This window comes from Lichenostomus cassidix, chromosome Z (genome assembly GCF_008360975.1).
Source record: "Lichenostomus cassidix isolate B80296 chromosome Z, HeHo_3.0, whole genome shotgun sequence".
NCBI classification, from domain to species: Eukaryota; Metazoa; Chordata; class Aves; order Passeriformes; family Meliphagidae; genus Lichenostomus; species Lichenostomus cassidix.
Window position 1 is genome coordinate 32,912,408 of NC_139511.1, and position 26,153 is coordinate 32,938,560.

Genomic DNA, 26,153 nt, shown 5'->3' on the forward strand with positions numbered 1-26,153 from the left:
GGTTAAGATCTATGTATAGTGCATACGGTACCCTAAATTTGTGTTGTATGCGTCTTTTTTCTGCCATTTATACACTTAATCACAGATGGAATCTTACAGCTCTAGAAACAGAGGATATGTGCTGTCCTGAACCTTCTCCTACACTCTTTTGTGTTTTGTTGGTTTTTTTGGTTGGTTGGTTGTCTTTTGTTTGATTGGTTTTCTTTAAACAAAGCCTGACCATATAATTCAGAGCTTTGGTATGTTTTTCACCTTTTTGTTCTGATCGCTATGATTATTTTGATTGGCCTTCTCTGAAATCATGTTAGCTAGCTGATTTTGAACAGTTCCTGACTGCTACAATATTTTGATCACAAAGCTCAAGAAATGGTATTATAATTGTGATAGTGAACACATTGATAATGTGCTGCACTTGGGAGTCAAAAGATATTTGAAATATCCTTATGGCAGATGTGATCAACACAATTATATTTAACATTTTAGTTTTGTCTTTACAGTACATTGTTTTTTTCTTGACTTTTAAGTTAAATGCCCCAATTAATAAAAATACTCTTACTGATAAGAAATGTATTTTCTTAGCCCTCTCAAAGGATAAACACCATAAAAATAGGGAACTGTATGTTTGAAAGAAGCTTTAGCAGCTGTCTAATGATAGACAGTGGAGTACAGATTTTCCAAATGGAAAACTAACATAACAGTGTTTCATGAAAATTACACAACTAAAAATAGACGTGGTATCAGGAATAAATAGTACACCACTTTTCAGTGAAATGTCACTGTGTACCAATCTAAAACTCCCCTGACAATCACTCTGACACATTTTCCACATTGAGGAGATTTTTAGAAAGTATGCTGTTGCCTTTCACCCATTGAAAGCTAGATACTGCCTCAAGGCTGCTAACCAATCCCACACAAGTTACATATACTTTTAAAATAATTTAGTTGCAATGGGTTATGACCTCTCTTACTTTTAGTTTCCTTCAACACTGGTTCATGAACTTAAGATTCAAATGCCTTCAGTGCACTGCTTCTTGCTGGCAGCAGATGTCCCCTTGTGCCCAACACTTCACATTTGTAAAAAAGGCTACTTGCGAAAGGGCATGAACAGTTTTCATCTGCTGAACAGCATATTTTTCATTCACTCATTTCCACAAAGGTCTGGTATTAAGCAAAATGTGTTGCTTCTATGTTTGTGGAAATGCAAGGCTGAAGGATCAGGAGAAAATATCAAAAGTCTGTGAATCTCAATTCAGTTTTTTCTTTATGTTTACAAACAAAGAAACAACAACAACAAAAAACCCACCAAAAAAGAAAGAGGGTTGTTCTTAGTTAACTTTTCTAATTTACTACAAAAATAATGAGTCAATCCATAAAAGACATTTCTCTGCGATTTCTTGGTTGGTATTTAAACATATTTAATCTCTAGCACAGAACTTGAATTTTTGTCCCCTAAATATCCATTCTCAGATCCCAGTTTTGGCAGACTATGGATTCAAATCAGAAAGCAAGTAAACTGGAAAAGTTTGGACTTCCTGTCTTTTACTTGACCTTGCATTTTTGAGGGTAGTTAAATTAATTTCCAGGTGTGCACTATTTAAGTAAGCATAAGCTTGCAACTTTGGATACTAGGACACTGTGGCTGTTCTAAGATAGTGCAAGCAAGACTAATCCTCTTGAGACTGATTGCAGACAACCAATGCTAGCTGCCAGAGCTACTTCAGTGGGGTTACAGATATCTACAGCACTCATCAAGAATTGCTTTGTTGATGAGATCTCAGGATCTACCCCATAATGATGCTCTTTCAAACCCTGCAATGTACTTTTGCAGTCTTAGGGACAAAAATCTGGTACAAGTTTTGCTCATATTTCTCTATGAGGCAACAGATGTGTGGTCAAGGGTGGTGGAGAGTGGCAGGCCTTGTTTCTGTAGCTAGCCATATATGTCCAATTTTGGTTAAAATATTTAACAGAAAAAAGCACTTGGAAAATGTACTCTAATTTTACAAATGGTTTTAAATTTTTTTTTATCCATATGGAATAAAAACAATGTGTCTGGGAATGCTGGTGCCACAATTCCAAATTCTTATTGTCTCGCTCACTTCCTGATGAGATCCATATACAAAAAGCCTTGAAATATGAAATGACTGTAAAACCTTCTATTGCACAAGCCACCCATTTAATGATAAGACTATTGACAGTTAAACAATGTGTGATTCTTCTTTCACCAGCTGTGCTTAGAGCAGAAAGAAATGCAGGTAATGTTACAGCATCACAAAACTGAACACAGAATATTCAGGCACTACTTAAATGCCACAGAATCTACCTAGTGGCCTTCTTCTCTTTCTGCATAAATACAGACACATCCCAATGAATCACACCAAGACTTTTTACCTACCAGGTACAGAAGGAACTAAAATTTGCTTAGAAGTAACTCTAAATGTTCTCAATTGTTTTCTGGTTTTGATGAAATGTAAATGTTTGATGATTGGAAAAACATGGCAAGCTTAGGAGGACAGAAAGTGATTGGATTACTTTACTTTCTGGTTTTGATAGCAATCAACAGATCTGGTAGAGTTGATCAGCTGCTTTGTATGGAAATTTAGTAAAAAGTATATTTTCCAAGGGTGATGTATTTATCAGATTTTTCTCTAAATTTCTTTGCCTCCCCCAAAGAATCATCAGTCACCAGTCTCTGTTACTGATACTAGCTGGAGAAAGTAAGGCCTCATTTCACACTCTTCTCTACTTGTGAACTGCCCCAGTAGTGAGCATGTTTGTTGTTTCCTGTCTCCTGGAAAGACAAATCATTGTATTTGGAGAATTGTTCCATTTTGTTACTATGTTTAAGCAAAGACCAGCTGATTATAAGCTACTTTTTCACCTAACACATTAGTTAATACTACTGTCGTCTTTTTAAATAATCACTCCAAATGTAACTCAGCAGTATAGAAATAAACCTAGCAAAGAAGACATAGCAACTAAAAACTAGCTTGCTTGTTTTCAAAACCAAAAAGGCACAAGCTAGGTGAGTTCCAGCCCACTGCATTTCTCGGAAGACCATCCTAAGACATCAGCAGCCCTATTTTTAATGTGAATTCTAAAGTGAAACAATGATATAAATGGGAATTTGTATGAAAAATATCCTACCATTAGAACAACAAAATTGAAGCCATTCCCTTCAACAGAAGGGGAAAAAATCTATTAGGACAATGAGAAATTATTAGGAGAAAATTCAGATGGAGGACAAGCTATGTTGTGCCAATTTTTTTACTTGAAACTGTTTACTAGCTTCAGCTGCTTATGTAAATAATTGCATACAGCAAACTGTTTTCCAGCACAAATATCTTACAGAAGTGAAGATGCAAAACCACTGTTTTGCAATGCTGAAGAGCACACTGTGAAATTCTGAAAAGCTTCAAAAAAACCAAGCCACTCTTTTAAGCAGACTTAGATTTTCAGATGTGTCAAAAAGGTAAGATTCTGTCTTACAAAGGTACCAACATTCATCCAATAACAAGGACTGCATTGCTGTCTCAGTCTCCTGATTAATGTTCAGGTCTCTCTGAAAGGTGTATTTCAACAATTAGTCTGTGTTTGGAAAGTGTGTGGAGGGGTTCTCAGTCACTTTATCCCCCAACATTATCATTTTATCTAGTTTATTTTATCTTTCAGACGTCGACTGCTTATAATTGCTTAGTTTTGTGAAGCATCTGGGGTGACTACGGAGAACAGAGATGGTATTCCTCTAATTGGCTATGAAACAGCAGTTGAATGGGGAAGTGTGTTTTTACTCAGGCCTTACCCAGGTAAAATCATACAGTTTAAAAGCCAGGTAAGGATTTCAGAGCTTGAAAGAGCATTGCTTTATCAATTAAAAAACGTTTTCAGCCACATCTGGTCTGAATTCATGGCAGTTATGTGGGAACTCTCTGAGTAACAAATATATGCAAGGTGTTGCCTGTCAGACTAGACTAGCTCTGCCAACACATGCACACACGTTTTACCTATAACCACAAAATATTTCAACTAGTACTCTGGTATGCATTACATGGATCTGCAAACAATACCATGCCTTTCTGTGCTTCAGTAGATTTGCAAGAATGATGAGCTGGCAAAGGAATACTTTGTCTTTTTCTGGATAAAATTTAGTTGCTTCTTTTACAGACATTTTTGCATATGTATCTTAGGGAAGCAAACTCCATGGTGACCATTGTGCATTAAAAAGTTGAAGTTACCATAACTTTTCAAACTTGTCTCTACTCTGATAACACCACCTGAAATCTCTTGTTTCTAAAATAAAGTATGCTAGTAAAAATTTTATGATCCCACACTGCAGACTGCACTGTTACCATTAAAATGCAGAGCCACCTAAACAGTTCAGCAAAGGAGCTGAACTGAAGGAAACACAAAGACAAAAAGTCTCACCGTCTGTAGTAGGTGTCAGGGAATGCATTAGCAATCAATGCTTGCTGCAGTCAGCACAATGCTGTTACTGAGAGCACATTATTCTGCCTACCTCAGTGACAAAACCCAGTCATTATGGAGAAAGAGATTATGCTATCATAGATAGTTCAATCTACACTCAATGCTCCTGGAAATGGTTTGCGAAGATTTACAGCTCGCTTCAAACTTAAAACTAACAGACTGAGGTGGTGAACACAGTGAGATTCTAAAATACCTCAATGCCCCACAGTGTTACATGGATGTAAGAAGCTACCAGATATTGGGCTGTGTAAGTCACAATGGAAGTATGATCAAAACCTGCTTTTTCTTTCAGCAAAATCTCCACCTATCTGCCATCTTTCAATTTTTTTCTGAGGCTGACAAAAATAGACACTGCACAGAGCACAATTTCATCCCAGTTTTGATCTGAGTTCTCCAATGTTGTAAGCCTCAAAAAATTCAATGGTTCTTTTCTATTTTCCAACACAAAGATTTTTTGTCAACTAACTGTGGCAGAATGAGAAGGCTCAGTCTGTTGTTAATGTTTAAATATTATCAGCTAACTGAAAGGATTTAACGTGCATTCAATTTTAGGGCTAGGAACAGGGTCTGTGATACCTGATCCAAACAAATTCTTTAAGACTGGTGCTAGAAGATAGGTGTCTATTGCATTTCTTTGTATCAAGAGGACAAAATTGCCACTTTAATCTTGAAAACTGAACTTTAAATCCACATGCTGTTCCCATGAGATTTGTTACATCTGAACTGCACTCAAAACCTGATTTTGAGGAACACTTAAAATCACAGTCCAGTGCAGGAAAGAACTTGTCTCTGATATGGATACCATCTTTCACAAACTGTGCATAAATTCTCTTGAAACTGAAGTAGGATGTAGCCACCTACCTATATTATCTGGATTGTGTAGTTGCCTATTCATCAGCCTATTCTTTGCAGGCAAATGAAATCTACAATACACACTGCAGCATTTTTTTAAAAATTCATTATCTTGCTTCAAAAGATACCTGTATCTGACTAGAACGACTGAATCCTCATTTCATCTCACTTTTTTTTTTCCTTCTCTGAGGTATCTAGTTGCAACTCTGTAAAGACTATATAAAACACATTTTCCTGTTTCTCAGTACAGCAATTTCTAAGTCTCTGTGCCTCAGAAACACCTGCAAGCAATGGTTCCACTGTTTGGTTTTGCAAAAGAATTCGTTAGAGGCACCACTTTTATATAAGACAATCAGTGAACAGCAGTGCTGTAAAAGTAGAGGTGCTTGTACAAACCAGTTTTACCTTCGGGTAACCACACAGAGGCTAAAAGTCTACTTGGGTTGCACTAGAAAATAGCTTTTACCTAGTCAGAGCATGAGGAGACGAAATCCTCCTTTGAAATTTCTACATCAAAATAGTAAGTATAGAAAACACTGATGACAAGAGAGCTTCTAAGACACTTTGTATTAGACTGGAGTCCAATTCTTCACATAAATAAATGTAATTGAGGCAGGATTGGTATTTCTTTGCTTCTCTTCTAGTTTCAATCTTAAGAGAGGAGGTCTGCATGGTAATAGCTAAACATAAGGAATGTGAACCTTTGGAGGCAGACTTCAAGAGCTTCCGTTGGACACGTTACTAAAAGTTAGAATTTATAGCAATTTTGTTTTTATTTCTCATCTGGCAGGTCTCAAGCTCTACCTTGCATATGGCATGTGTCACGTGTGCTACCTAAAATTTATTTCAGATTAGTCCATTAGACCACTTCTTAAAAACAGCATATGAAAATTACTTTTCAACCTAGAAAAAGTCAGTCTGATGCAGACACAGGACTTTATTACTTATCACTCTGCATATTGAACCTAGTCAGTTTGGACAATTTTCATGTGACAAACTGACAGCATTTCACAATGTCCTGTATTATTTATTTTGACAGAATTATTCTCTTGCTGAAGTGATCTTGACTTCATTATGGTCCACCTGCTTTAACTCCATCAAAATGATTTTGAGTACAAGTCTGCTTGTAACGTCTGCTATAGTTCTAATTCAAACATACTGAGAGAAGCAACAATTAGTCAATTCAGTGTAAACAAAAATTGGGACAAGGAGCTGTGAACAAAAAATTTGAAACACTCTATATACAGTGCTTATGTTTCTAAAATAAAAGAGATTTAAACTGACAAAACTTGGAATAAATAATGGGCTTTTTGGACTAAGGATTTGAAGTTAAGAGTGGGCAGCAGTTCTGTTGCATATTGAGGTGAGGGAGAAAAACAAATGAGCCACATATCTAGTTCCTTCTGCAGTAGGGACAACCAACCTAGGTGAAAGTTCTAGGCTGCAAATACCCAATATGAATATGTCTGAAGTCTTGAATGAGAGATATGTGAAATTTAACAACACAAGATCAAAAATCTAGTTCTGCAACAGAAGTATTGCAACACCACATATGGTAACTGGTTGTTTGCAAGGCAAACATTCCCATTTAAATAGTAGTGTCTGTTCTGTCAGTGGGCCCCACAGCCTGGCTAAGCAGCCCTTACAAGTTTGTAATAAGAGTTTCCTCTAGTCATCACAGAGCTAGGCCTATCTGGTGTCAATTCCATTTTAAGATGGTTAGTTCAGCCATGTATTGGAAATTAGAGTGCTTAGTCCAGTGCTGCCAAACCTATGAGGGGAAAAAGCACTGAAAAGAAATGTAGACAGAAGGCAGACTGCTGTGCCTCCATCCATCTCTCTGATAGGTTAGTTTTTCTTTCCAAAGTTCTACCTTTGGCTGAAAATACTTTAAAAAGAATATTCTGGCCACTCTTACACAGTCACAGTTTTTAAGTGCAAACAGTTGAGGTTAAAATAAGTCCCCACAGTGTGCCAGCAAAATATCACAGCATTTCCACTTCATGCCACTTAGTTACTACAGTTGTTCAAGGTGCCATGGACGAGCTGGGAATAGCTAGAATGCACCAGTGCTTTGACCACTAGGTACTCTTATTGTTTCATAAATCTTGTATCAAAGGTTGAGATCTTCAGATGTTTCCCAGGCAGATCTGAGACAGGTTTCTGCTGGCAAAGTTACTTTAGAACTAATTCACTTTAGAACTTGGATTAAGTTCGGAGATGCAATGGTGCACAGATTTAAATAACACTAAGTTTATCCCATGCCCTGCTTGCTTTGTGCATGATTACTCCTCCACATATAAGGTAAGTTACAGAACTTGATATTCCAGTTCTTCTTGGCATTTGTGCAGTGCTCTTGCAACATCTTTGGGCTTCCCACTAGGAGTTGAGACACAATTTCTGGCTTAATAGACAGCTTTCAACTCACTTTGAAAGTTTTCTGTGCTTGCTGCCAGCATCATCTCAGTGGAGCATGAAGTTTCAAAAACTAAAAAAGACTAGTATTATCCTGCTATTCCCCTTGCCATTTTGGGATTGCTTTCCCAACACTTTATTTTTTATTTTTTGATAATTTTTTGAGGGTAGCCACACAGCCAACATGTTACAACTAGGCACACATAAACCACAATGGTCTAAATTAAGATTTCATCACCTAGAATGTGTGAGAAGAGTTACAAACACTCCCTTATGTTCTTGATCTCCAAGGCCATCATCTGCCTTCTGTCTGTGTGGTTGGAGGAGGCAGGGGAGAATTGAGCGACCCTGAGGAAGTTTTCCCACCAGTTCCCACATTTCTCTGCCTACCATGCACATATCTTGAACAAAGCAATACAAGAAGGATGGCAGCAAGCACCACCATCCCCTCACAGTTAGGTGACACTTCCCAATGCCATTCTCCCCTTCTCAGTTGATACCAGGTGAATAGGAGATTCTACTGTCTGTCTCACACTTGACAAAGCAAAAATGAAGAAGCCAGAGGAAGAACTAACAGAGCACAGATGACAGAAAAATAACTGGCACTGGCTATGACTGTCAGATTTAGGAAAAAAATTGAACTCTTGATAGCCATACCACGTCCTATTTTTCTGCTTCTGGAGTTACTAGAGAACTACAGCTGATTACTGGAATCCCAGTGTTGACTCAGGGAAACTGAGCTGGGGATTCAAAATGGGGTGTGAGAAATGAGTGGGTTGGTGAGGAACAACCAGAATAAGTGTGACTTAGGAATACTGTGCAAATGGAGGATGGTGGTGGGGGGAATAGAGAATTTGAAACATACAGACAAGGAATTCCTGTAGGGCACTATCTCAACAGCTTTCATCAGGTCTTTAATTTCAGAGATGTTTTTCCTCTCCTCTTACTTTCCAGTCATAAACTGCCATTGTGAGGGACTTATCCCTTTACCTCACTCTCTTGATTACTGTCAGAAGTAAAGCAGCCTTGAGCAATTAGCAGCAGTTGCCCTGTGTTGAAACAATGAAACTGCTGAGCAATCAGGATAGGCTTTTTATTATGAGAGACCCAGCACTATGATAATCCAGACCAGGAACTCTGAATTCACTGCCAGAGAAATTACTGGTTAGTATGTTATTAACTTCACTGCATTTCATGCTAGAAACAATTAATCCAGTGTTTCACAAAATCAATTTCTTAGATCTCCCAGTTGTACATATATATGTCAAATATTGAAAGTCAGGCTCTGATGAGAGCAGAGATGTGACTCAATCTGCTGCCCACCAAGACAACTCATGTGGCCCACACTTCTGGGGGCAGTTTGGGACTGCATACCAGATACATTATTTGAGGCTGGTAGTAGCAGCCATCTCCCACGAGTCCAAGACTCCAGCATAACACAATGGCCACAGAAATACTTAACAGTGAAGACAGGAGTCTTCATGCAGCTAAAAGCCAAAAGAGATATTTAGTGTCTGTTTTGACTTTTCAGATAGCCTCAAACCACATATTTCACTTTATTGTGTAGAGCTTGGAATTTGACAACATGTCATTAAGTTCAGAAATTCAAGGAGATTAACTGCTATGATTTTCAACTAGTGTGAAAGTGAAGTTCACTGATTTTAACTATCCACTACTGTAAAATTGTAAGCTACTGTTTGTCTGTAGTCAGCAACAGCCACAAGGTTTTTGCTATCAACTCTTTAGTCAATTGTTGCCCCAGGTTTCTCTCCTCTAACCATGGCGAAGACTAGTGAGTGAAAACCCAAGGGGCGTGCCTCCATTGCGCCGTGCCAGAACACCATCAGAAACTCCACAATTGTTCAGCTCCAGTGAAACTGTTCTCAAATATTTCCTTTAGCAGCCACCTCTCTTCCCAAGCAGTCTCCTTTCCAGTCCCCCTCCTCTCCACTAACATTTAGGCAGTTGCTCAGGTTCTGCACAGCTACGTGCAGGGACTCAGTCACCTCCCCTCACCCAGGTATATCTGTGGGGAAAGGCCTTCAACACTACCCTTTTTCTTTATGGCATTTATCTCTCCCCAGCGATCTTTGACTTTTGGGGCCACTCACTTTGGCAAGCCTCTAAAAGCAGTGTTTTCTGCTCTTATTTGAAATTACTCGAAATTTCCACTATATTCAGGGTTTGCTTTTGCTGCTCGTTTCATTAGCCAAGTATCTAAGCAATTGTTCCTTCCGGCAATGAATTCACCAGTTATGGATACAGAGGTGTCAAGTGTGGCATGAGCTGATGAGGTACCAAAGCTCGGGCTCTGCTCCTTGCCCTGTTGCAGCCTAGGACAGCACGGGGCTGAGGAAGCCTGTGTGTGAGTGCGGAGACAGCAACACCGAGCTAACTCCAGCTAGTTCATCAAACAGGACCAGGTCTGAAACGTGGTGAAGAAGTACACGTGAATTCATCCACGCTTATCTTCCTAGGCAAGTCCAGCTTACAGCTAATTTCATTTAGATAACACTGAAGGTTGCATCAACATATAGAAATGTTTAAATGACACCAAGAGAATGGAGCCAGGCTGTTCTCAGGGTGCTGAGCAACAGGACAAGAGGAAATGGGTGGAAACGGAAGGACAGGAAGTTCCACTTGAACATGAAAACTTTACTGTGCAGGTGACTGCACAGTGGAACAGGTTGGCCAGAGAGGTTGTGGAGTCTCCCTTACTGGCGAGATTCAGGAACTGTCTGGACACAATCCCGTGTCATGTTCTCTAGGACGGCCCTGCTTGAGCAGGGAGGTTGGACCAAATGACCGACACACTGTGGTGCCTTCCAACATGCCCGACTCTGAGAATCTCTGATTCGGGGATCTTCCCAGTCTAGCTTCGCTCCTTGACCGAGCTGGCCACGAGAAACAGCAGTTTGGAGCGATGACGGCTCGGCATGTCCCTGGTGCAGCCGCGCCTGGCGCGCCCAGCCCGCCGCCGCTCTGAGGGCCGCGGGGAGCCGGGCCGCGCCGCCCGCGCCGGCCGCAGGGGGCGCTCTGCGTGGCCGCGCCCACCCCTGGCGCTCTGCGTGGGCGCAGAGGCGGAAGCGGCGGCGCGGCCATGGCGGCGGCGGGCGTGGGGCAGCAGTGGGTGCTGGTGGAGATGGTCCAGGCCTTCTACGAGGTGCGGCCGGGCGGGCGTCCCGAGCGCGGCGGGGCGGCCTGAGCGCGGCTTGGGGCGCGGGGAGCGGGGAGGTGTCGCCGGGGCTGCCCGGCGGTGATCGGGAGCTGGGTGCGGGTCAGTGCCGCGGGGTCGGGCTGCGCTCGCCGAGCCGTGAATGTGTGTGTGAGTGCACCGCGGCTACGTGAAAAGGTAGATGCACGTCCTATTTCTCCGAGTTTATAAAACGACATTTAAAGCGTGTGGCAGAGCATTAAGCGTTAAGGTTCACAGCATTTTGCCGGGGTCAGGGTTTGTAGCTTAAAAGTGTTGTTTGCAAAGGAAAAAGCAGTGTTTAAATGTTTAAGCTTGAGTTCCCTCCTGGGGGAGATCAGCTGTGTGTGTTTGTACCCAGGCTTTGTTTCGTTATGTTAAAAAGGATGTCCTGATGATAGGCGGTGTTTTGGTGTCCCTTCCTTTGGCAAAGGGTGGTAACTTTTTAAGAATGTATGCAGGGGTTTGCAGTCCAAATATAGAAGTGTTCAACTAATGAGGCAGGTAGTACGCTCTAGTGCATTGACTCCAGGATAATTGTAGGCACTGAAAAGCGCAGGGACCTCAGTGGGAGTATACTCTATGTTCTTTGGGTGTTGTGGTGCATATATGTATTCTTAATATGTTTGGTAAACTGAAAAGTACTCTGCAATAGGTAACATTTGTTTTTTGCAGTTTGATATGCCTTAGGACTCTTTACTGGTTTTAAAAGCTTGTGCCCAGTTTACTTTAGTTTCTGGATTTGTTGTAAGTTCCACTTTGTTGGCTGGTAAGAGACCACCAAATATGTTGATATGTGGGAGCAATTCCCCCGACCTGAAAAGGGAGAATGCTCATTTATGTACACTTTGAGTCTTAAAAAATAATAGACAGGAGCCTTTCTGAAACGGTATAACTAAACTCATCATTAATATTAGGTGTCCAGTGCTGATGCCATGTCTACTTCAAACTAGCTATGCTGCCAGAGGAAACTGACTTCCATCCCCTGAGTTCCCAAAGAGGCTAACTTTAACTTGGATCGACTCTTGTGTTCTGTCTTGCTTTGTGTATTTCCACTCATTGTGTCCACACAAGAGAGTAAAGGACACAAGGAGAAACTACTTGAGGTGACTCAGTGTGTTTTTGCCTGATCAAAGTGCCTGTGAAACTGGCAGAAGTTGGCTGTAAGAACAAAATTGGCTGTCTTTGTAAATGCTAGTTGTTCCTGCTGGTGGACTCTGAGTTACAAAAATGGAGGGTTGAAGTGACTGTGTATAGATGACACAAACCTTCAGGCTCTCAGGGTACTTCTGCTTGTTTTAAAAGCCTATTGCCTTCACAGGTGCTGCGTGGTGCAACCTGTATGACTTAACTCCTTTTAGTCTCAGTACTCAAATTATGTGTGGAACTGAGATTTTGAAATTACCAGTTTAGAATGTGCCTTCTTTATGAACAACAGACTAAATCCATTCAAACTCAATTAACAGTGACAACTAGTAGCTGCAAAACATTCAATTTTCATATAGTTATAATTTTTACTGATTTAGAAATATGTCAGCTGATGATCAGTTTTGGGGTTTTTTCTGAGTGTGATGGTAGGGACAAAATGGTTGTGTTGTGTCACACTGCTTCAAATAGAATTCTCTTTAGACTGATTTTTGTACTTCTGTTTTCAGGCTCCTGCTTACCATCTCATTTTAGAAGGAATTCTAATTCTATGGATAATCAGACTTCTTTTCTCCAAGACATACAAGCTTCAAGAGCGATCTGATCTAACACTTAAGGTACAGTGAAAAAATACTTTTCTTTAGAGAAATATTTTATAGCAATTGACTGTTGGCTGTTCAAGCACTGCTGCATTCTAAATGGTGCTGCTTTTTTTTTTTTCTTTTACTTCAAAAGAATGAGCTTACCTTGGACTCAGAAACTGCCTATTGCTTAAATGCATCAGTTTATGCTTTCAAAATAGCACTGTGTTTGAGAGCCTGAGAAATAAGAAGGCTGATATAACAGTGACTGTTAAGCTATGGAAAGCTGGCATTAGCTGTACTCAATGGAGGGCTTTATTTTAAAAATAAAAGCTATGTTAAAAACACCCTGCCAAATAAAAACAACTGTAAGATTGTAGAGGGTAGGAAAATGGCTAGTCTGTATATGTGGTGTCTATAAGTAATAACTCCGAGAGTTTATGGTGGGTTCCACAAAAATTGTAGTTTAGTGGCAATTTTTTTCTTTTGCAATGTCATTGTCTTGAGAAATAAAAAAAAAAAGCTGTAATTGTGAAGACTGGAATTTCTTCCTGACTTCTGGCAGTAGACTATCAGCAATGAGTAGAGTTTATTTTAAAGTTGTCCCTGGACTAGTTTAATTGATCTTCAAAGTAATGGTGTCCCTTATAAATAGGATAAAATACTGAAATTTCTTCATGGTACTAAAGAAGGTTTGTGAAACAGATTTATGAGTACTTGTAATGTTATATGTAATTCCCATGTATGTCATGCGCTTGCATGCTTTTTGATCTTATTCTCAAAGAATGCACACTAAGGATGTGTGCTTAGCGTGATTCATCAGTGAACAGGATGCAGGAACTGTAGGCACAAGTCTATAAACATGAGCAAAACTGCAGGCAATGTCCTCATTTGGGGAGCACTTACTAAATGAGGTTAGAGTGTTCTAGGGAGCACTTTAGCAGTTATTTATTGAGAGAGCCAGCATGGCTTCACAAAGGACAAGTCCTGTCTGACCACCCTAGTAGCCTTCTGGGATGGAGTGACTCTGTCTGTGGACAAGGCAAGGGCTACAGGTGTAATTTTTCTGAACTTGTGTAGAGCCTTCGATATGGTCTCCCTCAACCTCCTTCTCTCTAAATTGGAAGGAAATGGATTTGATGGGTGGAGTGCTAGGTGGATAAGAAAGTAGTTGGGTAGTGGCCCTTGTCTCCAAGTCTTAATGGACGTCAGTGACAGATGGTGTCCCTCAGGGATCCGTACTGGGATCAGCATTCTTTAATATCTTCATTAATGGCTTAGATGATGAAATCAAGTGCGCCCTCAGAAAATTTGCAGATGACACCAAGCTGAGTGGTGTGGCTGACACACCTGAGGGAACAAGCTTGAGAAATGGGTCTGTGGGAATCTCGTGAGGTTTAACAAGGCCAAGTGCAAGGTGCTGCACCTGGGTTGAGCAGTCTCTGGTACCAACACAGGATGGGGATGAACAGATGGAGGGCAGCCCTGGATAGAAGGATTTGGGAGTGCTGGTGGGTGAGAGGCTGGACATGACCCAGCAATGAGCACTCACAGCCCAGAGAGCCAAATATGTCCTGGGCTGCATCCAAAGCAGTGTGGGCAGCAGGGAAGGGAGGGGATTCTGCCCCTCTGCTCTGCACTGGTCAGACCCACCTGGAACACTGCATCCTGCAGTGGGGTCCCAGGAAGGACTTGGACCTGTTGGAGTGAGTTCAGAGGAGGCCACCAAGTCGATCAGAGGGATGGAGCATCTTTCCTGTGAGGAAAGACTGAGAGAACTGGAATTTTTCAGCCTTCAAAAGAGATGGCTTTGGGGTGATGTAAGTGCAGCCTTCCAGTACCTGAAGGGAGCCTGCAAGAAGGATGGAGAGAGACTATTTATGAGAGCCCGTAGCGACAGGACAAGGGGCAATGGCTTCAAAATGAAAGAGAGCAGGTTTAGATCAGATACTAGGAAGGAATTCTTTACTGTGAGCATAGTGAGGCACTGGCACAGATTGCCCAAAGAAGTTTTGGGTGCCCCATCCCTGGAAGTGTTTAAAGCCAGATTGCATGAGGCTCTGAACAACCTGGCCTACTGTAAGTTGTTCCTGCCGTTGGCAGGGATGTTGGAACCAGATGGACTTTAATGTCTCTTCCAACCCAAATGCTTCTATGATTGGAGGCAGGAAGCGAACTAAGCAGGAATCAAGGATGGCCGGTTCAGTTTTGTGCTTGGAAGAGTTTGATTTGATCCTGGGATACTTGAACTTTGCCATCATTGATAAGAATACAGAGGAGCACTGAATACAAAGGGAGTTCCAGTGCAGTGAAACACTGAGTGTTCATATTATCTAAGAAGACACACTCCAGATTTAAAGTAGCCCCTGACTGTCCATCTAGAAACTAGTACAGTTCATTTAGTTGAGCTTTCCTGAATCAGATAGTTCTCATGTCTGGTATTTTGGAGAGTAAGTTTTTTTGTTTTAAAGAATCATTCTGCTGTAGATGGCAGGAAAAGACTCTTTGTGACTCTTGGATAATTGGTGACCTGAAAAAGCTGAAACCTGTTTTTTCTTTACAAAGTAAGAAATTCTGTCATGTAACTCTGTATGCATCTTGGATTTTATCATGCAGTTGCAGCTCATCATCTTCATTCATGACTGACCATTTTACTGAAGCTGAAGTATTTAAGAAAGTACTCAGATAATTCTCTGATAGTGCTGTGTGGGAAAGAAAATTGTTCTGTGTCTTCTTAATTGGGGGCAATAAAGAACTGGGAGATCACACATGTACCCAGTCTGCTACAGCTCAGTGGAAGCAAGGATTTAGAAGGGTGTCAGAAGAAGGAACAACATGGCAGTGGCTTACGCTTAAATAGTGCTACTTTTGCAGAATGGCAGTATTAAAGTGCACTGTCAGGATAGCAGTTAACAGGCTTCCTGAAAAACAGAAGCATGCAAATATTTTATTGCTGTGATATTTCTGATGCGATATATACAAACTTTACTAAGGTTGAAGGGGGAAAAGGAATGTGAATACTAGCAAGAATCCGAAGTGATCAAGAATTACTTTGTATATAGACTAGATAAATTGATTCACATTGCAAGTTACAGAAGCAAAAAGTTACAGAGTTCTGTGAGTCTTGTTGCTGTAACGGGTTTGAGTGTGAAAGACGCCACCAACTTTTTGTTACCTTTATAGTGATGGTGAAAAGAACAGCATAGGTGTATGCTCTTCGTTCTGATCCTATGTTCAAATTGGTTAACCATGAAGGAGGTGCCAGTTAGAGTAGCTGACTGTACCATTGACCTTTGAAGATGGAAGTAGTGATTTCTTTAGGAAGAATTGTGTTTGGAAGGGAATGTCTTGTCTACAGACAGTTCACTGAAAGTAAGCATAAATGCAGCAGTGAAGTAAGAGTGTGAATACATCTACAGTTGGAGGAGCTAAGGAAACTGATACATCAGAGTCATGGAATGATTCCATTTCTCTTTCTACAGTGTAGATAATTCTTGTGAAGAGAGCTCATGTATTTTGTGTCGAGGAATAGCTGTGAACACACAGAGACATGCCTTCTCCTTAAACTTCACTAAAAATCTGCGGATAATTGACACTAGTCTGTGTCATGGATTAACCCCAGTAGGTAGCTGAAGGTTGCACAGCTGCTCACAAAGCAAAGGAAGAGTAAAAGCAAGAAAACTGGTGAGTGAATAGAAAATTATTTAATAAGTGAAGGAAAAGTGGAAGAGAGACAACTAGACAAGTGATGCAAAGGTGGTCGCTCACCACCTCCCACTGGATGGACCAATATCAGACAGTCCCCTAACAAAAGGTGACTAAATTCCTTAAAATCCCTCTTTTTCCTTTTATTCTGTGTGACATCATACAGTATGAATTTTGTGTTTGGTTAGTTCAAGCCTGATTGTGTCTCTTCCCAATCTCTCGGGCATCTACCAGTCTGTTTACTGTGGGGACAAAGTGTGAAACGGAAGGTGCTAGCATGTGTAAAGGCTGTTCAGCAAGAGGTACAATTTCAGTGCTACCAGCACTGTTTTGGTCACAGACATAAAACACAGCAGTATGTGAGCTGCTATGAAGAAAATTACCACCATCACAGCCAGACCCTGTACAGTCTGTTTCACACAGTATGGGATCCCATACACCCAAGCTTCTTGTGTGTGTGTTCATCTATGTGTAGAAACATGCCAGCTGTTCAGCAAGTAGGCTGCTGCTGATTTATCTTCTGACTTGTCCTAGTTTGAGTCATGCTGTGGTGTCCAGTCTTTACTGTTGCCTTTTTCAGCCTGGAGATGAAACTTGAGATAGTTTTAGTATAGGAGTTAATAGAGAAGTGGATTTTTATTGGACCTCCAGGGGCAGTTATGGAAGAACATCTACAAAAGCCCACCCCCACACAGGTGAATACAGTTTTATAGCTTTTAGGAAATTAACATAGTTGATAAAAAGCACCAATTAGGAGGACAAGTGGTGATGTAATTCTCCCTAGGTCAAGCCCCTTCTCTGGAGGTCCCTCCCCTTGGTACTAGCTGTACTTGTTCATAAAAATGTGTCTTGAAGACCTTGATTCCCAGGGAGAACCAAGATAGGATAGGGGCCTTGTACTCCCACAGGCGTGGAGCTCTGGAATGTGTTTGGTCTTTGCAGCTGGATAAGAGGGTAGGGAAAAGTACTGGGAAAGTAACAAATGTGTGAAAGAAACAAGGCAAAAATCCAGCATTATTACCGCACTAGAAAGAAATACTAGGTTGCTCAGGTATAGCCACTGGAGATAGGCCTGCTCAGGTGGTAGAGCACACACTATCTTTGTGCTAGCCACTCATGTAATCTTGCCTGAAGTTTCTTTGTGAACTATTGTTGGGAATGTTGCCAGAGCAGAGCTGACTCCATGTAATAAATATTAATGAAGAATACTATTACTGCACAGCTGTCTTAGTGATCTGTTAGGACCAGTTGGTCCTGGGGAACAAGAAGAAGATAATATATTGTGCAACCTAATGCACTTAATTGTCATGCTTCTGAATGAGTGAAGAAATCCTCCCTGAAGGTGTCTTTTAGCTTCAGTCAAATGTGTAGCAAGAGTACTATGAAATCCAATGCAGAAATCACCTTTCAACTGTCAGACTCTTAGGCTTTGATAATAGTGTTTGTAAGTATTCTTTCTGGTTCTTTTAGAAAATAGTATCTCTGAAATCATTAACTAAAAAGGTGGAGGGCTTCTCTGATACTGTAAGTTCCTGATAGTTTGGGAAACATAATTAAGTCTGTGGACATACAGGATGCTAGACATGGATTCTTATGGGCTTTCACACAAAGTAAAATCTGTAGAAAGTGACAAAGTGACAATGAGGACTGGAGTGGGCTCTGGAAGTTTGCATGGTAGGATTTAGCTATGTGTGAAAGGAAGGTGCCCTATAAGTCTCTTTGTCTTACTCGGCAGTAAATGATAACAAGACAGAGATTTGCTCTCAAAATCTCTGAAATACTGCTAAGACTCATATCTTACCATTTGCAAATGGGAGGAATAACTTTTTTCTTTGGTTTTAGAATTTCTACTGAAGTAGTAGCATGGGACATGTTTTATTTGAGTCATATTAGTCAGGAGGCTGGAAAGTTCCTACCAGAGACAAATGATTAATGTGTGGCTGAGAAACACATAGACTTTGAGTGTTTTCTCTTACATATGGGCATATATAAATACTTGAAAGAGAGAAACTTCTAATTGGCATGCCCATTATTTGTGCCAATTTATCTCATGATGTTATATGAATCTATAAATACTGGGAAATTAAAGACTTGTTATTTGAGGACCAGTAATAATAAAATAAAAGGTTTTCTTAATCTTTGGATATTAATGCAGAATATGTATGTATGACGTTTCAGAACACTAGTGCTTGCTAAGAACTGTCTTCATGAATAAAATTGCTACCTTTTCATAAGGACCTGGGTAAACAAGTCAACTCTTTTAATAATTTGGGTTGAATGTGTTTACACCCAAGTATTTTCCCTACCCAAGGTATATGGCAATTAAAAAGTAAAATTCACAATAGAATACAACTACTCAAAACCATTATATATGTATGTGTGGGTATCTGTGTCTATTTAGATAAATAGATTTAAGATGGTTTTATGTATAAATATACACAAAGCAATATTTATACATAAATATGCAGGATTCTACTACATACTGGGTTAGGCTTTGGAGAGCCAAAAAATTCAGAGTCCAGAGGATACTGAGGCTGGAAAAGTCATGCCTAGCGGATCACAACAAGGTACCAACACTGCTGCCTGCACACCTTTCTAATCTGAGACAGCCATGGAAGTGGGGACTTCAGCCTCAGCACCAAGCTTCTGCTGTGGTTTGGGTTAGGGTTCAGAGAGCCAGAAAGCCTAAAGCTAAATGTATAGAAAGGTATGTATATTATAATTTATAAAATATACTAATTTTATAGATTATATTGTCATATTTGTTGTATATTAGCTATAAAATAAAAGATAAACACTTTATAATGTTGTTTGTATTTTATTTATTGCTTATATAAATGAAAAGTAGTTATAAAAGGGCAAGAGGATATTTTCAGTGCAGCAAACTAAGAAGGAGTAAGCAAATCAACTACAAGTTGAGGATGTTACAGTGTGAATTTAAAATCTGGTTTCTCTGTATGTTTGAAAATTACCTTTTTATTGATACTGGTGTGAAATTTGATCTTTTTAGGAGGTAGGAGATAAAAGTACTCTGATGTTGGGTCACTGCATGAAAGTCTGCTTCTGCCCTGTCCTTTTGTTCAGAGGCAGATGGTCATGTTTACCCTTTACAGTCAGCAGGACAAGCCAGTGTACTGAGGTGTTTGGTGAATGAAAGGAGGAAGGCATTTGCACTGTCCCATCTGCAGTAGTTGTTCTAGGTTGAGATTGGTAATAATTTTAATCATCAACGTTTCCAGTCCCCTCCTGTGCTAAGAACTGGTGGAAAGAGAGGACATAAGATATGAATGTGCAAATGTTTGTCTGTGTCCATCAAAAAGCAAAATGCTGTGTAATGGATGAGGAAGATGAATGTGAGATAGAATTAGTGAAATAGTGTTGTTTGAAATGAGGATTAGACTTCTGCATATTCTAAGTTGTGTTAAAAGAAAAACCAGGATGTTTCCATGTCTCATCTGTGGCTCATGACCTATGCTGTTGGTTTGTATGCAGCAAAGATTTTAAAGGGAAGATTTTAAACGTCTTAGAAATTAATATGCGTGGGTGAAAGAAACACTAATTAGGAATTGCTCATTGTCTTTATGTTCATAGATCTCAACTGCAATTGGACTGTGTTAATTTATTGTAGTTACAGTGTCCATCTATAAATACTGTTTTTCTTACTGCTAATCTATGTGACAAAAGTATTTTAACTGAGCTTGTGTCACCAGTTGCTAAGCTATTTGATAACATTTTGTACACTTAGCTAAAAAATTAGACTTTAATGAAAAAGCTGAGTACCTGCTTACCCAGCTTTAATTCTGCCTTTTTTGAAGGAAAGGAATTTTATGTTGCCTACTCTGCCTTAAAGTTGTTTGAAAGTTCTCCGTGTTCAGGTCTCAAACAGAAGAAACACCATGCTTCCTAAGTCCTTCCTCTTAGGCATTTGATGTCAACTAAAGCTTTTCTTATTTATCCTTCCATAACTGACAGGCTGTGCCACTTCTCACCTGACTTATTTTGCTGCCTAATTAAAACAAAACCCAACAACCCTCCCCCCCAAATACCCTAAACCAAAATAAAACACAACAAAAAACCTCACCAACCAACACCTGTGCTCCAAAATGAGTATAAAATTCTTGATTCTACACTATATATCAGGGGTTTGGGGCCTTTCAACAACTACTGTAGGAGCAGAGTGAAGGCTGCATGAGCACACATGCTGGTTTATGATTGTCAGAACTCTTTTTGAACTCTTGTGGAAAGGTATAAGATACTACTGGGCAACTGCAACTCACGATGTGGTTTCCCAACAGCATCAGCCAGTGTAGGTTTGGGTTGGGACTCTTTTGTTGTGGGTTCTAATTTAGAGATATATCCCATCCTGCTTTTGCTGAGTTAGTTTTCATCTGAATCTGAATCAGGCTTTTGTCTGGTTTTGGAAGTGCTTCTGCCAGCACAAGGAATAGAAATATGTGGCTGGGAAAGGACTGCACTGTAGCAGCTGCTGGCTTGCAGTGCGGTGGATCAGCATCCTTGGCGTAAAATTACTTCTTTGATTTTTGATTTTCACCCCAGATGGCTATATGGTATAGAGATGCACACTAGTGTTGTGAGACGAGGATGGAATTGTCTCTCTCTGTCTTGAGCTATGGCTGTGGTTCCACTCTGAGATTAACCTGAATTTGGGTACTACTTTGAAAATGAATGTGCACTCTGTATTCCTTCATGGTTAGGTGTGGGATACCTGGTTGAGTAGTTGTTGTTACCTTTTCTTGAGCACTTGGCAGTTTTTCTCCAGTGTATCCTTCTCACATATTTGTTACTTTGCTAAGTATTTTAATGCCTCTGTTGTTGAAATAGCGCTGTTGAAGAGCATGTAATGTCATTACATTACTTGAGCATGTAATGTGAGGCAGTCTATATTAACCTTTTATGTAATTCATGCTCAATTACATGGACTATGGAAGAGGATTTTCATATTTAGTAGGTTGAATGAAATAGTATTGATTAAAATTTGTCAGGGACGTCATGTTAGTGTCTCACCTCCTGGTTATCATATAAGATATTTAACATACAGTCATATTTGGTCCATGTTTCTTAATATGTTCCTCCCTTTCAGAATTCACAATTCTAAGCCTCTCATTTGAAAATCCTGAGATAATATCAATTCTAGGTCTCTCAGAAAGGTGACATGTACTAGCATATATGATTTCTAATACAATTTTTATCAACTGTTTATTAGTGCATAGTGTATTTTCTAGGGGAATTCCCTTCTCAAACAGTATTTCTTTTCTCCTGATCAGGAAAAAGAGGAGTTGATTGAAGAATGGCAGCCAGAGCCTCTTGTACCTCCTGTGCCAAAAGATCACCCAGCTCTCAATTACAACATTGTTTCGGGGTAAATGTAACCAAAATTAATTCTGTTTCTTATTTCAACTCAAATACTTGATATACTTATTTTTAAGCATACTGCTTATTTAGCATATCCATATCCTTAAATGATATCCTTCCATAAATGAATTGCATTTTTAGAGAGCAGGACTGAATTTGCCTCTGAAGAGGTCTTGGTTTTATAACATTATCAAGACTTTGTTACTAAGAAAATCTTACTTTAAATGTTGTTAATTTTTTTTTCAGTATTGGGGGTGGGAGAGGGGATGTTGTATCTTTGCCTTCATTGTGGTTCTGTATTGTTTAGTAATAATCTGTTTAATTTTTTCTGAAAATGTGGACTTAGACCTCCAAAAGTGAATACCACCTTCTTACATCATCACAAATTAGTTCAAAAGAAACTTATTTGGTGTGTAGCCACTTGTCACTTTGCTGTGGTTTAACCCCAGCCAGCAGCCAAGCCCTATGCAGCCACTCACTCACTGCCCCACTAGTGGGACTGGGAACTGGAAGAGTCCTGGGTTGGGATGAAGACAGTTTTATAGGGAAAGCAAAAGCCATGCATGCAAGCAAAGCAAAGCAAAATATTAATTCACCACTTCCCTTTCACTCAGCCATCTCCAGGAGACCAGAGCCCTATCACATGTAACAGTTACTTGGGAGGACTGATTTTTTGCGGTATACGAAACACTTAAGTAATAGGCCCAAGAAGAGTGGGCATGCTTTCAGTCATTAAAAGATAGTTTCTGAAGGATTTCTGTAAGTTCTTTGAATATAGCTTGAAATTTTATTTACAGTTTAAACTGGATCAGTATCTCATAACTGTTGTACCTAATCATAATACTTAATGAACTGTTATACTAGGGGGAGGAAAATATCTGAAAAGATTAAAAAAAATAATGTTTCAGGGTTTTTCTTTTGCAAAGACTTACTGGTTTTGTTGTTGCAAGGCAGGGTTTATGATGTGGTCAGCATCCATGCTTTGGTTATAATTATTCACTGAAATAACCTTTTCCATTAATGTTTTCTGCCTAATCACAATTGTTTATTTAGAAGTTTGGGTAAAATTCTGATAGGAAAGTGTGGCCAAGTTTACATGAGAGCTGAAGCTTTATAAGGGCCAAGTTGTTGGTGAACATTAATGTATTTTCTAGGTTTGAGATGTGGAGCTGTGAGGCAAATTGTTGTAAATTTACCAGATTTGATAGTATGCTGGGAATATACTGAATCTCATGTTAATGGCAAACTGCATAGGTATAGGTCTGCTCTGGTGAATATCTGTGAAACCTAGTAGCTGTTTCACTTAGCAGGACGTCTAGACTTTGGTACAGCTTATTGATAAGCTAGACAGAGAAACAGGTATGTTTTTAATGACAGTCGTTTCCCCAAGACAGTTTGCTGCACATTTCTAGAATGCTACTTACTGTGCAGAAGATGCACTGCAGTAATGCAGGACAGCTCCTCTGTGGGGAGAGGTTCATCATTCAAAAGATCCTTGGCACATGCACTGTGTTAGTATGAAACTTTCCAAAGCTGTATAGTAAACTTCTACAATTGCTTAGCTGAAGCAACGTGCACTCAGTTTTTTCAAGTGAACAGATACAACACAAAATCATGGACTTTTTTAAAGTGAAGTTCAGGCAGTTCAGTGTTTTTCTAAGTTGCAGCGAATAGCTTGGACTTAAAAGTTTATTTGCTTTGCACACCAAATGTACTCATTGAAATATTGTCAACCACCAGATTTGGAACAGCTGTCCACAGGCATTTGACATTTGAGCAGCCCTGTTTAATTTTGATTGAGAAAATTGCCCCATGCTAGTTTTCTGTATGGGAAAAGCTTGTTGAAGTTACTGTGTCTGAGGAATAGCATAGAATCTCAACTGTAATATTTGACAGCTGATACAGAAATGGGCAGACAAAAAAATTTGTATTTGTCTTAGATTTGAAACTTCTCAATGCTCCGAGTAATTAATTGAAACTTTTGAATTTGTTTTATTGAGGTGTATAATTGTCAAAACAGGTTTGCTCATAGAACACAGCAATTTCTTGATATTTGTTTACCTAAACCATAATTTTGTAGGGCAGAAATTTTTTTTGCCGTTTGCTTTGTATATATTATGGTGTTATTCATTTGCTAATAGTGTGTGTTTTTACACTTTCTCTGTTTCCTGGTTACGTAAATTATTCAACCATTACAGATTAAACTGAATTGGAAACTGGAGGCGATAGCTAATACTATAGTTTTGCCTGCTTACAGCTAGTACCTATATTTCAGTAGCTCTATAAGTAAAAGATAGATATTCCGGGGTTGCTTTATGACAAAATCATTGGTTTTGAATTAATTTTTCTCTTGGAAGTAAGAGCAGTGAAATTTTCTTTTTATTTTTAGTATTTCCTCTTGAAAATAGATATCACTTTGCTTTTAAAGGAGAAGCTTTATGTATCTGCTCAGGGGTCGTCTTTTTACGAATTAAGTTTTCAACAAGGAATCATTAAATATTTCAAGAAAATATAGTTTGTTTATGAAATTACAGGAATATGGGTTTTGTTGAGTATAGTACAGTATATTTGTGACTTGACACTGCATGTAAATACTGATTGGCAGCTGCAACAGAAGTAGAAAGAGGGAATCTTGGAAAATCTGTGTGCCTTCTATTGCTGAAAACCAGAACTCCTGTATTGTTTAACTGTTTAGGAAAATTGCAGCAGTTCATTCATAACAATAGGTTTGTAATTTTTTTTTTCAGTCCTCCCACCCATATAATCACTGTTAATGGCAAGGAATGTATAAACTTTGCATCATTTAACTTCCTTGGACTTTTGAATAATGAAAAAGTTAAGGTGAGTTCTTCTAGTTGTTCTATTTGTGTGATTATTCCTCTTTTACTTTGTATGTTATCTTGACATAAAGAATAACTACAGAAAGCATGAATTTCATCAATAACATAAGCTGCTAATGCAAGAAGGAAGATTATAAACCATAAAATGTTGTGCTATTTAAGTTTGTATTTTTACTGAAGTTTAATAATGTGTACTTAACTGCATACCTAGCCTATTATCCAGTTAAATTAGTATTTAATGTCCTTAAGCATTAGAATAAAATGAATGATGCTTAAACACTTGTCTAAAATAGTTTTGATGTGAAATTAATTCATAGAATTCAGTAGATTACTAGAATTTACACAGAATTCAGTAGATACTGATACATAGAATTACTAGAATTCAGTAGATACTTTCTGTGAAGCAGGTCATATTACATGATACAAAAACTCATCTGTGTACATTGGTGTAAAATTGTCAGTGTGAAGTGTGTAGAAGAGTTAGAGAGATAATATATGAATATTTATTGTAATTCTTTCCTGTGAAAGAGTGCAGCCCAGGCATCTCTGAAGAAATATGGTGTTGGCACTTGTGGACCCAGAGGATTCTATGGTACTTTTGGTGAGTAACTTTCTTTGATCTGCCTTTAAAGGTACTCAGAATAGTTTGGTAAGCCGGCCAAAATAGCCCAATATATAAGCAAAAAGTTACTTCTGTTGCTCTGAAGATCAGTTGTCCTCTGACACACATTTTACTGCAGTTGTTGAGTGTTTGGAGTGTTTATTGTTCCTAGCTTTATTTCTTACTATTTTTTTACTCTTTCTAATGCCAGTCTTGAAGGAGAATTGCAAAGTTTGTAATATTTCAGTTCTGGTCACCATAGCAGAAAGACAAAATAAACCTATCAGAATTTAATAATACATGGTGACTGTGTTAATTTGAATTAAAGTTTCTAAGGCGACCACAAGGGGGCAGTCTGATTTCTGTGATAACGAGTATTAGTTAATGTTTATCTAATGCTGTAATCAGAATGAAGTTTTCCACTTCTGATAACTTTAATGTTATATTTGAGAGATCTTATGACATGAGCAAGTAAGGCAGACTGTCAGTTCTGTCTGTCAGATCTACGGTAAGCGGTTTTTTTCATTCTTCTTAAGAAGTAGAAAGTTGTTAAATATCGGGCTCTGGATATAGTTCTTTACAGGCATTTATATTCTGAAATGTTCCATGTAAACCAAAGAGCTATACATTAATAACTGCACAGTTATGGGCTAAAACCACCTACTCATTTTTTGAACTTTCCAGTCTCTCCCCAGAGATGATGGAATTCTGAGGGTGTCTATACTCAAATTATTTCATAGAGTTAGCTTCCTGTGGCCTTGACTCAAATTCAAGACAAATTTGAGATTTTCTTGCTTAATCAGACTAGTCTGCTAAGTGATCAACTGGTTGCTGTACCTAATTTGTTTTGATAGAAATCTATCTATCAGAACAGGGTTGAGTCTTTGATATCAATCTTAGAGGTTGTCCATTAGCTTAGAATCATAATTTTTGGTGCTCAGGTAAACATTAGGAATGGATTG

General features: G+C 39.2%; 1 protein-coding gene across 1 annotated transcript in view; it reads left to right on the top strand.

The window, feature by feature from the left end:
- The first annotated feature begins 10,792 nt into the window (after positions 1-10,792).
- The window catches only part of SPTLC1 (serine palmitoyltransferase long chain base subunit 1), a 31,589-nt gene continuing 16,228 nt past the window's right edge, over positions 10,793-26,153 (top strand). Inside the window, exons 1-5 of the mRNA XM_085041981.1 lie at positions 10,793-10,915; positions 12,601-12,708; positions 21,663-21,757; positions 24,498-24,591; positions 25,119-25,191. Coding sequence (XP_084898107.1) covers positions 10,853-10,915; positions 12,601-12,708; positions 21,663-21,757; positions 24,498-24,591; positions 25,119-25,191 — 433 coding nt within the window. The 5' untranslated portion in view covers positions 10,793-10,852. The remainder of the gene's footprint in view (positions 10,916-12,600; positions 12,709-21,662; positions 21,758-24,497; positions 24,592-25,118; positions 25,192-26,153) is intronic.